Raw genomic sequence first — 16,269 nt, 5'->3', positions numbered from 1 at the left:
GGCAAGGCACTGCCCCAGCTCCTATTGCCTGTGTACCTTCTCCACTGACACCACGTGGTCACATGGTTTGAACTAACACTTCAAGGTAGGGAAATCAAGTTATGGCTTTCCATAGTCAGCCCCGACCCTGCAAGCAGAGAACTGGCATCTGAGCTAGGGGTACCCCCAAAATATCACTAAGCAAGTAGCTATCTTGCTCCCAGGAACACTTGCCCCCCAGCCCCGCTTTGAGCCTGCCATGTTCCTGTAATTATACATTCAGTCATCAAACACTAGGCCCGCACAGTCCCGAGCTGGGCATTAGACACCAGCCTGGTCCTGTGTGGAGCCCCAGAGCCAAGGCCCTGATCTTGGAGCTTCAATCTCCGTGCAGAGCCAAACCTTACCTGGAGGGAACCAATGGCTGGCCCCATGGGCACCCTAGAAGAGGGAGGGAGGAGCAGGAAGGGGGTAGCTGGTGGGGACGGAGGCCTCCCTGGGACACACGGCTGTGACCTCCCCCTCCAGCTCGCAAGCCGTCGGCTGAGTGAGCTGCTCAGCCGTGCCCTCCTGTGTTCAGGGAAGCCCGTGAACTTTGATGACTATGGAGACATGCATGTCCCAGCCGTGATCCTGAAGACCTTCCTGCGTGAGCTGCCCCAGCCGCTGCTGACCTTCCAAGCTTACGAGCAGATTCTCGGGATCACCAGTATGTACCTGAGCCAACTCCGGCCTCTGTCTCGGTTGAGGCAGCGTTTGCCCAACCTTGGCCTCATTTCTGCCGCGCCCTGCGGATCAGCAGAGGGGAACTTGGGGCCACCCGTCTATTCAGTGAGGCTGTAGGCTGCTGCTGACATCGAGTGGGCCAAATTGTCCTTAGGGTTGGGGAGAGTGACCCTAGCTTGCCTGGTGGCCCTACTCAGGTGGCAACAATTCTCCTTCAAGTGAAGTATGCAGGCCCTTCCTGGGAGCCCTGTGGAAGCTTCCTGATGGCCATAGTCTCCAGAGACAAGGAGAACACTGGTTACCCAGGAGTCAGGAGAGTCATTGCCCCTGTCCAGAGCTGGCTGTCACCAGTTGTGTGACCCAGGGCAGCCGTGCAGCCCCTCTGTTCTCACTTCCCTCTGCGTTCACTGGGGCTCTTCTGAGGATTGACAGCACAGCAAGGGGTAGGGATGCAGCTCAGGGAGCAGAGCTCTCACCTGGCAAGCAGGAAGCCCCAGATCCCACCCCAGTGCCAAATAAAGTAGGCACGGTGCTATGTAGAAGTAACTCCTCCCCTGGAAGGCAGAGGCAGGATGATCAGGACCTCAAGGTCACCCTTGGCTCCGAACAAGTAAGAATATGCTCAGCTGACTGCTGTCACAGTCATTGTTGTGACATTCTGCCGCTTTGCCTGCTTCCCCGGGAAGGGTAAGGGGGACCACCATAAGAGCCAAGGTGGCTTGTGTTCCTCCCATGTCTTCTCTGAGGCCATCGTTCTCTGAAGAGGGGCTTGAGACAGTGTCATCCACAGTTTGGATCTGGCGGCCACTCGTTTCCCTGGAAATGGGAATGGCAAGGACACTCCTTGTCCACCATCCACCGAGATGACTAAGCAACCACAGCTCGTTTCCCTTTTTTATTAGAAAGCCTTCAGGCTTTTCATAGGCGGGAATCCTGGGTCCCGGAAGGAGCGTTTACACAGCTCCAGGGTCTCCTAGTCACTGCACAGGCTTAGCAAGGGGACAGTGGTGTGTCAGAGGCTGGGGGCTCAGGAACAGGGTTATGCACATGTCTGTGGGTGGAGGGTCTGATGGTGTAAATTGGTTGGTAGAGCGCCTGGCTTTCATCCCTAGCACTAGATAAACCAGGAATAGTGGCATACGCCTGTAATCCTAGCACTTGGGAAATGGAGGCAGGAGGACCGGGAGTTCAAGGGTATCCTCAGCTATACGACAAGTTTGAAGCCAGCCTGGCTTTGTCTCAAAACAAAACTCAAATCGAGGGCAATGGTGGGAACTGAGGGTCTATGTATGAAAACAGTTAGATCCAGCCCCCTGTCTCCACCCCTGAATGTGGGGCTTTCCAGAAGAACAGCACAGTGTGGTGATCTGTGTACTAAGACTCATGGGAAGGAGCATTTATTCTAGATGAGGCCAGAGAGTAAATGTTTCAGCCTTCCCAGCCACACAGCCTCCATGGCAGCTGCTGGCCCCTTCGCTGTAAGCCTCAAACAGCCCCAGGCAATGTGTCAACGCACGGCTACACTGTGTTCAAGTAAAACATTGCTGATCGCTGGCATGGTGGTACACGCCTCTCATGCCAACACTTGGGAGGTAGAGAGAACAAATAAAGCCTTTATTGACAAAGAAACACACTGGGCCAGATGTGGGCTGCAGTCTGTGTTAAAATTGCTGGCCCTGGTTTAGCCTTTTCCTGTTTGCAGAGTGACACACTGCCCTGCTTGCCAGCGATCAGTCGTTTCTGAGGCAATTACATAGAGGAGGAAGGAAGGAGGCCGGCCGAAGTAGTAGGGTGTTAGGGTGTTAGGACTGTACCGCCTGGGCCAGCAGCCTCATGCCATTGCAGGTGTGGAGAGCAGCCTGCGTGTGACCCACTGTCGCCTGATCCTGCAGAGCCTGCCGGAGCACAACTACACCGTCCTCCGCTACCTCATGGGCTTCCTGCATGAGGTAGGTGGAGTTAGCTGCCTCCCAGGATGAGGAAGCCCAGCCACAGGACTGGCCCCGGAGCCTCTCATCAGCACAGACCCACGCTGTTTTTCCCAGGTTCAAAGTCACGCCCACTCCACTCTAACCACCAAAGGATGTCACTCAAGGTCCAGCCAAGCTCCTCTGAGAAGCTTGACGGTCTGGTGCGATGCCCAGGGATGGGAGCCAGGAGGGACAGAGGGGACAGTCTGTCATATGATGTCACATTCTTGGCTTTGCGTGTATGGTATATGTTCATGCCTGTGTGCATGTATGAATATGTGTGAATGTACGTGCGGAGGACAAATGTCAATGTTAGAGGTCTTCCTCGGTCACTCTGTGTTTTGAGACAGACTCTTACCTAGAGCACATTAATTCAGCCTGTTATTAGCTGGCCAGTGCGATCCAGGGATAGATAGTCCTGTCTTATACTCCCATACCCCAGGGCGTGAATTGGAGGCATAGACTGCCACGCTCTTTTTTTTTGGGGGGGGGGGGTGCTGGGAGTTGAACTCAGGTCCCGTGGCAAGTACTTCAGCTGCCGAGCCACCTCCCTACCTGCCCTCTACCCTACCCCACATCCACTACAAGCAATTCTGTCACTGTTGCCTGGTGACTTTTCCTCTCAAGCGAGGATGTGCTCAGACCCTCTCAGTGTAGAGCAGATTTCTTAGGCTTCCTCCTCAGGCACTGGTGTGGACTGGTCTTTGTTCTGTCGCTCCTATATAAGGGCTCAGAGGCAGGTCTTCTCTGCCCTCTGGGCTCAGTTTTCTCATCTACAAAATGGAGAGCACTGAATCCTACTTATCCAGGTGGCCATGTCAGAAGGATGGGAGTCTCTCCCCCAGGTACTTGGTTTTCACCACCGTACTCACAAGTCTGAGTTCAGTTCATCAAACCATATCACAGAAGTCAGGGTGTACCTGGCTGAGATCCATAGTGCTGGGTCTCCCCTCCCTGAGTCTGCAAAGTGGAAGGGGAGTTGATGGGGCATTCATGAGATCCTGGAAGTCAGAATGTGGTGGTGGTGGGGGGTGCAGAGGGTCATCACAGCACCAAAGCCAGAACCTTTCAGATGGAAAAACTGAGAAACTGAGGCCTCAAGCGGGGAAGTGGCCACATAGGATTTTGATATTACCTGTGGCCCTCCATTCCAGAACTCTTTTGTTTGTTTATTATTTATTTATGGGCTGGAGAGATGGCTCAGCCGTTAAAGGCTACGCTCACAACCATAAATATTTATTTATGTGTGTGTGTGTGTGCACACATGTGTACATAGGCTATAGCATGCATACCACATGGTGGTTGGAAGACAATCTGCAGGGAGCAGCAGGTTCTCTCAGACAACTCTGTCGGCCCCAGGGATTGAACTCAGATTGCCAGGCTCCGCAGAAGCTATTGTTACCCACTGAGCCAGCTCACTGGCTCCATTGTTGGTTTTTTTTTAAATATTTATTTTTATTTATTTTGCATACAATATTCTGTCTGTGTGTATGTCTGCAGGCCAGAAGAGGGCACCAGACCTCATTATAGATGGTTGTGAGCCACCATGTGGTTGCTGGGAATTGAACTCAGGACCTTTGGTAGAGCAGGCAATGCTCTTAACCACTGAGCCATCTCTCCAGCCCCTCCATTGTTGGTTTTTGAGACAGGGTCTCTCCCTGGCCTGGACTTCACCAAGTAGGCTGGGCTAGCTGGCCAGTGAGCCCCAGGGATCCACCTGTCACTGCCTCCCCGGTGCTGGGATTACAGGCATGTACTATATTATTCGGGAGACCAAACTGGCTGGTGTGGCAAGCACTTGGCGAGACGAATTGAGCCATCTCCCCAGCCCACTCCCTCTGCCTCCAGAGCTCTTTCCACCACACTAGCCCCTCGGGGTGAGGACGGAATCATCTAGAACTCTCCCTACCACACCAGTCTTCTTTGGGGTGAGGACAGAATCTAGGCTGCTGATGCCTGGGGACTCATTTCTTGGTTTCCTCTGCGGCCTCTTTCAGGTATCTCAGGAGAGCATTTCAAACAAGATGACCAGCTCAAACCTGGCATGTGTGTTCGGGCTGAATTTGATCTGGCCATCTCAGGGGGTGGCTTCCCTCAGCGCCCTGGTGCCTCTGAACCTCTTCACGGAGTTGCTGATTGAGTACTATGACAAAGTCTTCAGCGCCCAGGAGGCCCCCGGGGAGCACACGCAGAACACTGTGGAAGTAGAACAGGCTGGTCCTGTCACCAGAGGATTCACGCCGACAGGCACGCCCCGGGCCTCACCGTACTTGCCGCGCCTCCGCGTCCCCTGACTGGCGGGGGACACCTCAAGTTGGAGATGCCGCCTTGCAGCCTGTGTTGCGTCTGTGTCCCCGTTTGTCCTATGAACTTATTGTCTGTAAGAAGACACAGGAATTAAATGAACCCAGAACTTTTTAGTGAGAATTTTGTGGTTCTGATTGCTGGGTCCATCATGGTTCTGGCCTATGGCTGAAATGAAATACATTGTGTGAGGGTGGGTGGCTGTTTTGAACCACAGTGCAATGTGACCTAAAAGGGATGTAAATGTGTGGGCAAGGGGCCCAGAGCAGTCTCTATGTGACAGGCCATCGGACCTAGTGACTTACCCAGCTGTAGGTTAGCCACAATCCATGGGTTACCTGACAGTTCAAGGGTTCATGGGGGACTCGCACATGGCCCTGCTGGGTTGGCTATCAGCTAGGGAGACTTAGCTGTCTGACCAGTTACTCCTATCCTCCAGCAGGTGGCACGGGGCACATGGTGCCTTGGGCAGAGGCACTGTAGAAAGATGGTCTTCGAGATCATGGGCAGCAATGCTTAGGGCCCTGTGGAAAAGCATGTCCACTGCCAAGCTGGTTGGCCACAGTGGGGAGAAGAGCATGGTAGGCACTCCACACAAGAAGAGCTGCTGTTGGGCAGCCAGTCTGCCAGAAGGTTCCAGATCTGGGGCCTCAGACAGACTGTCCCCTCGGGGTTGTAGAAGGGACTCTGTGCATTATCAAATGCAGTGTAGCAAAGTCACCAGCAAAAAGTTAGATATATTATCCATATTGTACAAGCTTAGGTCACGTGCTCACCCTGGACCAATCCCTGTGACCAGAGGATGCAGTGAAGGGCTAGGCTTGGGTCACAGACTTCCTGCTGGGATCCAGATCATCCACAGTTAACCATTACCACAGGGAGAACTGTATGTCAGCTGCCTTCACACTCCTGCTGCAGACAGAAGGGGATGGATGCTGGGGACAAAAGCCCACCTCAGATACCTGCTGTCAGTCCCTCCAGGCCTGCATGGGGGCTGTCCCAAACTGTGTGGTGACCCCAGTGCCTGTCCAACATGGTGTTAAAGGAAGGGCTGTATTGTGGGACCTTCTTCTCATGGGAAGTAGAATTGAGGCAGGAAGTTAGGTCAGGCTATGAGCCTCACAGTCCATCCCTGAGTGACCCACTTCCTCCTCTCCTAAAGTTTACAGAAACTTCCAGAACATTGTCACAACAATTTGTTTTAAACAAATGGTTTAAAGGCCGAGTTTTAAACACAGGACCCTGTGGAGAACATTCCGCATCCCTGAAGGCACAGACTTTACTCAGTGGCTAACGCTACGGGACTCACAGAGAACGGAGACCTGCCTGAGAACCGGGACCCTGCTAACACATCATTCTGATCCAGACAGTGTTGCCACCTGGTGAGTGGATCTGCAAACACCTGATTCCTGGGGACCCACTTGACTGATCCTGCAGGGCAGCCCCTTCTCTTATAAGAAGTCATTGAAACGTTTCCTCTTCTGCCCCAGAGATGCAGAAGACACAGAGAGATTGAGTCTGCTGTTGAAAACACAGTGCCCAAAACTTCAGCTCACAGGTTACAGGTGTCCATGAAGGGAGGGCAGGGCAGGAACCCAAGGCAGGAATGTAAGAGGCAGCAACTGAGGCAGAGGCCATGGAGGACTGCTTACTGGCTTGCTCCTCATGGATTACTCAGCCTGCTTTCTGGGCTGGGAGCACCAGCCCATGGATGCCACTGTCCCTAGGGAGCTGGGCGATCGTATATCAATCACCAGTCATGAAATGCCCCACAGACTTGCCTACAAGCAATCTGACAGAGGAATTTTCTCAACTAAGATTTCTCTTTCCAGATGACTGTAGTTTGTGTCAGAAATTAACCAGTATAGATGTGTCCAAACCTGTAAGGGCTTCTGCTTGTGGTTTTCACGGAGAAGTGAGGCTGAGGGAGGTTCTGGGCTTTCTCTTCCCTCCTGGACAGTGGGGCCTTATACCACATGCACCCGCCCGTCTCTGGAAAGTCTAGCTCTGTGGTGGCTTGAGCTAGAATTGCAGTTCCCAGCCCTGGTCTGTTAGCCTCAGCATGCTTGATCTCCTCTGCCTGATTCCTGTCTGGGCAGAGAGCACCAAGAAAACTGAACGCTCTTCCAAATGTGGATGTCTGCTTATTTGTATCTGCCACTGAACAATCATGTCGACATTATTCCCTGGTTGTATCAAAACTGCTCAGCATGTCTAACCCGAGGCTCAGACACAATCTGCCCTAGCTATGGACACAGCACAACCCAATGGATAAGCTGCTAAATCCCTGAGAGTTGCTGGGGATTGAAATGGGGAGGGGATAACTCAACCATGCAGTTCTTGAGGGTGAGCGGTAGGTAGATGATGCCTTGTCACACCGCAGAAAGGCTGGACCCTGAGAGATGGCTGAGACTAAAATAGCTTTGTCTTCCTGGTGTCCATCTCCGCTGGTCAGCACTGTCACACATGTGTCACACCTGAAGTGGCCCTCAGCTGACATACCCTTCACCAAATGCCCTGCCGGCTGCCGAGGGCTCAGGCCTGGCCTGCACTGCCTCCGAAGCCCAGCCTGACCCTGGTGTTGAGAGGAGCCATGGGTGGCGTTTGTGCATACCTCCTGGATTCTCTTCTCCACAGCCCTTCCTGTTGCCCCCAGCCAAGCTCCAGTCACATGTGTTGGCTACCCGGTGACCTGCCCACCAGGTTCTGTGTTTTCTGCTTTTTCTGCTTCTGTCATTCCCAGTCCCAGAGGCACATGGATTCCCCTCGGCTTCATGAAACTCGTTGTGGTTTCTTCTTCCCCTTCTCCTTTTTTCTTTCTGTTATCCTAAGAGCCTTTCTTTCTCCCTTCGTTTCTTTCACTTTGGTTTCTTCATTTCTTCCCCCCCCCTTTGCTTTCCTTCCTTTCTTCCCTTTTTTCTTTCTCTCTTCTCTATCATTCATTCTTCCTTTCTCTCTGCATATCTTTCTCTCTTTTTCTGTCTTCCCATTTCCCTCCCATCTCTCCCACCCTTTCTTCCTCCCCCTCTCTCTTTCCTTTCTTCTTTCTAACAACCCTTCCTTTCTGACCCCAAACAGTCAAACAAAGTGGGCTCCCAGCAAGGCTCAGTATGGCAGCTGAGGCAGCCAACCCACCATGTCCCCGCCACAGCCTCTGGAAAGGCCCCTATGAATGCGCACATGCACCCCGCCCTCCCCCCCATCATCATGATGTCTGTGCTCACAGAATGCTGAATAACCCCGAAGGGTCTCAGAGTTCTGCTGCCAGGGAGAAAGAAAGAAAGAAAAATGATGGCTCCCTTAAGAGCCTGCCATTGTGAGCCCCGAATTAACAATGACATTAAATCAAGCCTCATGCATTATGCAGCGGGGTTTACAGGGAAATGCGTGTCTGTGAAATATATGTTTCAAATTTCCTGACTTGGAGAGGTGCCCCAAGATGGTCTCCTGCCGGTCCTTTGATAACAGTTTCTCTTCACAAATGGTAATTGTAGAATCCCAGCCCAGCGCTGCGTGGACCCATCACCTTCCTGTGTCTCGGCACAATTTCCCGATCATTCCCACAGCAAAAGAAAGTGATTATTGCGATCGCATGTGGGAAGCACACAAAATGTCCCGGCTTAAAACAATGCCAACAATGCCTGGACAAGAACTCCAGGGTGTCAGCATCGCCAGGACACCCCGGATAAATTAGTCAAACATTCACTTTTGCAGAAACGACAGAGATTGCCAATGACTCCAGAGGTTCAGCAGGCTGCCCAGAACTTGTGGCTGACATTCACAGTGAACCACAGGCACCAGTCAGACCCACATGCACCAGGGTTCGCCATGGCAGAAAATGTCAGGGAGGGAAAATGGAAGTCAGAAAAGAGAAGTCACTCATCAACGGCTGAGGCACAGACTGATGCAGACGCTGGGAGAGCAACTCAGTGAGCTGGGGAAATCAGACTGTGTGTCTAGGAATGACCCGGGAGGGGAACCAGAGCATTGCTGCAGGGCAGTGCAGCCAGCCTGTCCTTCATCAGCAGGAAGAGCAGTAAGTGGAGGTGCGGGGACTGCAGAGTGTCCTACAGCCAACATGACCAGAACTGATGGATGTGTCGATTTGTATCTGAGTTTCTCCTGATGACTATCTGTGCTTGTCACACCTCTGTGACCCAAAAACTGGCAGGAAGTCTCTGCAAGCCCACAATTGCTCATCACCGAATGATTTTACGCACGTTGAATGATATACAAGCTGCAGCAGTTATTGAAAACTGGTGGGGGGCTGGAGAGATAGCTAAGTGGTTAAGAGCACTGGCTGCTCTTCCAGAGGATCCCGGTTCAATTCCCAGCACCCACATGGTATCTCACAACTGTCCGTAACTCCCGTTGCAGGGGTTCTGACATGCTCACACAGACATACATACGAGCAAAACATTAATGCACATAAAATAAAAATAAATTTTAAAAAAGACTGAATGTTGGATGCCGTGGGATGGCTCAGTGGGTAAAGGTGCTTACCTGTATACAAGCCTGGTGACTAAGGAAACAACTACTTCTCCACATGTGTGTGCCCACATACATGTGCACACATATACACACACATATGTGGACACTAAACAGAAAAAACTGAATGACGGGTGCAGAGAATGGGGCTTGGTGGTAGAGCGCTTGCCTAGGCGTGTGTCCCACCCCTCAGTGGCTATGGGTTACACCCCTCAGTGTTTGGGATGGAGGGAGAAAGGGATGGGGTGGGGGAGGGGTGGTCACAAAGCATGAAGACATTAAGCAAGCCGAACACCTGGATCTATGCAGTGTTTACAGAACATCATACTCAACAATTGAGAGGGTGTGGCTACCAGTGTAGACCAGAGTCACGGTCCTAAGACAAGTCTGGGTAAATTAAAGGAATTAAAATTAGATGAAGAATACAATGGAATAAAATTAATCTTGAAAAAAATCAATATCTAGAGGGGGAAAATTCAAGTATATAAAAATGTTTTTTAAAAAGAAGAAATACACAAATCAGCGTGTTAAAGAAGTCAGAATGTAGCATGCATGAGGGGTTCAGTGTGCCCTGTGTATGTGGAGGTCGGAGGACAACCTTGGGTGTTATTTCTCAGGTTCACCTATTTTTTTTTTTTTTTTGGCTGGCCTGGAACTTGTTATGTAGATCAGGATGGCCTCAAACTCACAGAGATCCTGAGTACTAGGACTAGAGGCATGTGCCACCAAGCCTGGATGATTTTATCTTTTTATTTTACATGTATGAGAGTTTTGTGACAGGCATGTCTGTATATAATGTGCATGCAGCGACCATGACAGCCAGTAGAGGGCATCAGATCCCCTGGAGTTAGAGATGGTTGTGAGAAACCACATAGGAACTGGGAACTGACCCTGGGTCCATTTGCAAGAGCAGCCAGTGCTTTTAACTGTGAGCCACCTCTCCAGGCCCATGGTTTTTGTTTGTCTGTTGTTGTTTTAAATCTTTTGCTGGGAATTATGTGTACACATGTGATCTGTGTCAGGGTGTGCGTCTGAGTGTAGGTGTCTGAAGAGGCCTGGAAGGGTGTTAGACGACCTAGAGATGAAGTTTCAGGTAGTTGCTCTGTGAAACACCAGGCATGGGTGCTGGGAACCGAATGTGGATCCTTTGCAAGAGGAGTAAGCAAGTGCTCTCAGCTGCTGAGCCGTATCTCCAGCCGCACCTTTTTATTGCAGTTTCTTACTGGCCAATTAGGCTGCACTGGTTGGCCAGCAAGCCCCAGAGTTCTGCCTGTTTGTCTCCTCGTTAATGGGATTACAAGCAAGTGCCACAAGGCTTTTTTTGGTTTTGTTTTTGCATGAGTTCTGGGGTTCAAGTTCTGAGGCTTATACTTTGCTGACTGAACCATCCCCCCCCCCCCAGCTCCCAAGAAAATAATTTGAATTCGCACTGAAAATAATCTAAAGACATGCTAATGTCACAACACATCAACATTCATGAAGCATTAAAGTGGGATCTCGAGGGAGAGATAAAGCTTGTAGGGAAAAAAAAAAACAAAAGAAATGATCTAAAAACAGTGGCTGGTGCTGCACCGTCAGAGACAAGGGAAGGAAATAAAAGGTAACAGAAATTCTCCTATCTCTCTCTCTCTTCCTTCTTTCTTTCATTTTTCTTTTGACATAGAGTCTTACTACAAGTAACCTTGGCTGTCCTGGAACTCACTATGCAGACCAGACTGGCCTTAGACTCGGAGATCTGCCTGCCCCTGCCTTCCAATATTAGGATTAAAGGTGCGAGCCACCACACCTGGCCCTTGGTTTGTTTTCTATTGCTCTGATAAACCCCATGACTAGAAAACACCTTGAGGAAGAAAGGGTTTATTCGGCTTTCACATCCCAGTCACAGTTGATCACCGAGGGAAGTCAAAAAGACACGGACGTGGCGGCAGGAACCGAAGCAGAGACCAGAGAACAGCACTGCTTACTAACTTGTTTGTCGTGGCTCCTTCAGTTTGCTTTCTGGTAGAACTCAGGACCAGCTGCGGAGGGCTGGCCCTGCCCAAGGGGAGCTGAGCCCTCCCACACCAGTCGTTAGTCAAGCAAATGCCCCACAGACTTCCTGCAAACAATCTGATGGAGGCGTTTTTTCAACCCAGTTTCCCTTTTTCAGACGACTCCAACTGGTGTCAAGTTGACCAATAGAAAGAAGTGACCAGCAAAAGCTCGATAATGGTGGCACACACTTGTAATTTTAGTCCTCAGCAGGCTGAGGCAGGAGGATTGTGAGTTCTGGGTCAGCATGGGCTATATAATGAGAACTTGTCTCAACCCTAAAAGGAAAAAGAAAAAAGAAATTGGGGCTGGGGTGCAGCTCGGCACCAGAGCGCTTGCCTTGACTTGGGTTCTATTCTCAATACCCAAAGCAAACAAAACCAATAAATCAATAACAGACGATAGAGAATATAAACAAACCCAAAAGTCAGTTCTTCGCATAAATACATGCATTCATGAACCCCTTGATAGACAACAAATCAAGCTGAGAGGAAGCACAAATTAAGAAAGAAAATGTGCTTATCACTTTAGAGCGTGCAGAGAGAAAAATGATCATCAAAATGCCGAGAACAATTTTATGCCAACATCAGCCTAAGTGATAATTCCTTGAATAACTCAACGGATTGAAACTGACAGCAGGAGAGAATATCCCAACAGCCCCGTGTATGAAACATACTGAACTGTTAAGTGGAAATGTACCACCTTCCTGCTCTAGCTCCAGACGGCTTTGCTAGGCTTCGCTAGTGCGTCCAAACAGAAAGACTTCCGGGAAACAAGCGGACGTGTTTCTGACTTATAAAGGTGTCTGAGGTATCAAAAAGACTAGCAGAAATTTAATGTCCCACGGAAGTATCGGTATAGAACACTGCCTATCAGCAAGTCAAATGGAGCAGCATGGAAGGGGTGCTGAGCCATGAGCGAGGAGGGTTTATTCCAAGAGTTTAAACTTGGTTTAGTGTTTGAAAATTGATATAAATAATCACATTTACTGAATCAAGGGATACTCACATGGTTTTAAAATTATGGTATATGCATTTGGAAAAAATTTAAAAAACAACCACAATTTTAAAACAAACAAACAAAAAACCTTTGGCCTGGCGAAAGGACTTGAGGCCCTTGCAGAAGACTGGAGTTTGGTCCCCAGAACCCACTTGGGCAGCTCATAACTACGTTTAACTCCAGCCATTGAATCTGGCACTTTCTTCTGGCCTCTACATGTATCCTGAACACACGCACGTGCGCGCACGCGCACACACACACACACAAATAAAACTCAAAGGAAACTAAGACTAGCAGAGACTTTCCATCTATCATAATATTATCAACTTGATGTGATCTAGAATCGGCTGGGCATGCCTGTGAGGGATTTCTTACATTAACTAAGGGGGAAAGACCCTTCCTGGATGGGTGGCACCTTCCAGTGGCTGGGGCTCAGATGCAAGGATGTCCAAGGGAAAGGCATTTGTTTCTTGCCTGTCTTGGTCTCTTGCTGGTGAGGGCTGATGTTGTCCTCTACTGATATCTGAAGCCAACTTCATCAGCCTTCCAGCCCAGATTGAACACCAGTGTCTCCCTGGGAATCCTCCAGGCCTTTGGCCCTGAATTGAGGCTGCTGGCGGTTCCCAACCTGTCTCGTGTGAGACAGCCATTGTGTGACTACCCAGCGTGTACTGTGTAGGCTAATGTAATAAACCCCCTTTAAATATGCATCCGTTCTGAGCATTCCATTCCTCTAGAGAACCCTGACTACCACAACACTTATGGTGAAGTTATTGAAATATTATCACTTAAATGAGAAACAGAGCAAAAGGTGCCGAGTCTCACCTCTTTCTTTCCGTGTTGGACTAGACATCCAATTGCTATAGGGGGCAAGAGAAATGAGAGCTACAAAGATGAGGAGGGAGGTCCGCAGGAGGTGGTGGCACACACTTTGCATCCCAGCACTTGGGAGGCAGAGGTGGGTGGACCTCATAGTGAGTTACAGGCCAGCCAGAGCTACATAGTGAGAGTCTTGTCCTTCAAACCAAAACAGAAACACAGGCAGACAGACAGAAAGCAAGCAAACAAGGAAGGAAGGAAGAAAGGAGGGAAGGAAGGAAGAAGAGGAGGGAGGTAGAAGCAGCTTGCGGATACCATTTGTTTTTGTGCTGAGGTGGAAAACTGTTGGACAATTGTTACAATAGGCAGGAGGTAATGTTGGTCAGAGATGGTCCCTGGTTACTGTCAGTTACAGATAGCCAAGGCTGGGAGGAGGAGAGAGTAGTCAGGCAGGATTTGTGTTATATATATATATACATATATATATATATATATATATATATATATATATATATATATTTATTTTTTATTCTTGAGACAGGGTGTCATTATACAGCTCTGGTCGGCCTGGAACACACTAGGTAGACCAGGCTGGCCTCAAACTGACAGTTCCATCCACTTGTGCCTCCTGCATACTGGAATTAAAGGGCCCAGCAATAAATATTTTTAATTCACACATGATGGTTGGGGCTATACCTCAGTTGGTAGAGTGCTTGACCAGCATTTACAAAACCACAGGTTTTGTCACAGCACCAACCAACCAGTAGTGGCGAAACCTGTAATGCCAGAACTTGGGAGGCAGAGGCAGAAGGATCAGAAGAACAGACTCTTTAACTACATAATGAGTTAGAGACCAGTCTGGGCTACAGAAGACCCTGTCTCATGAAGAAAAAGGAGGGGCGGAAATCATAGGGGCAAGTTCAGTTCCCAGCACCCACAAGGTGGCCCACAACTGCCTCTGACTTCATTTCCAGGGGATCTGATACCTCTTTCAATCTCCAAGGGCTCCGACATGTATGTGGTGCACATATATACACTCAATCACATACATACACACACAATAAAATAACTAAATTTAAAATAAAAAAGTAAACCAATGAATGCATGAACAAATATCAACCAAACAATTTTAAAACACGGGAGGGACCAGAGATAATATTAGTTTCTCTCTCCACGCATCTTTTCTCCCTATACCTCTTCTTCCTGGACAAATATGGTGGGAACTGCTTTGCCCAGCCAGGCCTCCCACCACCCACCATGAGATGGACTCAAAGTCTATGATCCATGTTTTGTTCAAGCCTTTTGCCTAACACACCAATAAAGTCTCATCTACCTGACAGAGAAAGTGTAAAATGGGCTGTGAAGTCTAAAGAACCAACAGGAAGAGGTGGAGGTGGGCAGGCCATACTGAAGCCACTGCCAGGTAGCAGGGAAAGCTGCCGGGAGAGGACAATGGCCAAGGTCAAATCTCGAAGCAACCTGGGGAGGCAATGAGCAAGAGTCTGCAGAACAGAGGCCCTGTGTGTGCAAGGGGCCTGCAGTGGGAGCTCGCTTTGTGGACTGAAGCAGAGCAGGAGGTGGAGATGGTAGGGAGCAGCAGAAAGAGACCAGCAGGGGCTGAGAGCCCTGTGGCCGCGGATGCCGCAAGGAAGGCTGGTTAACTTTAAAGGACTTGAACTTTAGCTGAGCACACAGGGCACAGACTTGTTAGCGGTGGCCCCACCCACATCTGTTACTACAGAGCAGGAAGCAGCAGGTAGATGGTGGCCGCAGAGGTCTCAATCTAGGGGACAAGACAGGGGGCTGAGGGCCAAGCGACAGAGATCTTGGAGCAGAAGGGAGCCAGGTCCCATTTTACGCATTTACCAGAGACGGGTGTGGAAGTCACAGGATCAGGGGTGACTCTTGGTGCACTGCTGGGGAAGGAGCCTATGCCGAAGCTGAGACGTCCTCTAGTGACGTCAGTCCGGGTGGCTTCCTATGTAGACACAGGAACTGAGGGGACAGCTATCCAAGGAGCTCTGCAGAAAGCAGAGGCTGATGTAGATGGGGGGTCTCCAGCATAGGGGGGCCAGGTAGGCGGGAGCAGCCTGGAGTAGACACTGGACAGTCACTCAAAAGCCACGTGGGCTGCTTCAACGTGGACCGTCATTAGTAAGTCCCGTGGGCTGCGTGAGCAGGGCACCCACTAGATCTGTTCCAAAGTCACTACTGACTGTGGAGATTGTCCTAGAGGAGCATTGGGATGGGGGAGAGGGTGGGCTAGAGAATAGGAGAGATCTGGGGACCGGGAAGAAGGGTGTGAAGATTGCTCAGGAGGCAGAAGGGTGGGGAGTGTGTAGACAGGGCAGGCAGAGTTCTGGACCCCCCTCAAACTGTGTGCTCCCCGCCGAGCGAGCGCACTAGGCCATGGCTACAGTGAACACGTTTGATGGTCTGTCTAGCCTTACAGTGCATGAGCGTGCATATGTGTGTGTGTATGCGGGGGTGCACGCATGCATTTATGTTTCTATTCCCAGCTCCACACGCAGCATCCAAGAGATCAGCGGCAGGTGCACAGGTGAGCACTGATCTCCAGGCTGACTGAAGCCCCTTGGAAGGGTCTGGAGCTCATGCTGGTGGTCTGCCTTTCCAGGAGCCTGCTCTCAAAGAAAACACTGGGGTAGCAGTGGGTTCATATGTCCAGGAGGCAAAATGAATGAGTGAAGAGGACAAGGTGAGAACCCTGACTGAGTGAGGCCCCAGGCGCTCTGCAGAGACCAGCCAAGCTAGTTTCGGTGATCTTCATAAAATGCCGCCTCTCAGATTTCCTTTGGGGTAGGGGGACAAACCTCTTGCTGCTTTTGAAATCCATTCAGTTGTTCTAGGGTTCCCCAGAGTCTCAGACTGAAAGCAAGGACACAGGACCACCAGGCTTTGAAATTGGGTTTAATGCATCATATAGAAGGAAAAA

General features: G+C 50.2%; 1 protein-coding gene across 3 annotated transcripts in view; it reads left to right on the top strand.

The window, feature by feature from the left end:
- The window catches only part of Arhgap8 (Rho GTPase activating protein 8), a 41,158-nt gene extending 36,056 nt beyond the window's left edge, over positions 1–5,102 (top strand). For all 3 annotated transcript variants that reach the window (XM_041672198.1, XM_041672197.1, XM_041672199.1), the window contains exons 10-12: positions 560–688; positions 2,551–2,654; positions 4,673–5,102. In XM_041672198.1, coding sequence (XP_041528132.1) covers positions 560–688; positions 2,551–2,654; positions 4,673–4,969 — 530 coding nt within the window. In that variant the 3' untranslated portion in view covers positions 4,970–5,102. The remainder of the gene's footprint in view (positions 1–559; positions 689–2,550; positions 2,655–4,672) is intronic.
- Positions 5,103–16,269: the final 11,167 nt, after the last annotated feature.

This window comes from Microtus oregoni, unplaced genomic scaffold (assembly GCF_018167655.1).
Source record: "Microtus oregoni isolate MIOR12 unplaced genomic scaffold, Mior012 000022F_ref0000154, whole genome shotgun sequence".
Classification (NCBI taxonomy): Eukaryota; Metazoa; Chordata; class Mammalia; order Rodentia; family Cricetidae; genus Microtus; species Microtus oregoni.
This window is presented reverse-complemented; position numbering and strand designations above follow the sequence as displayed.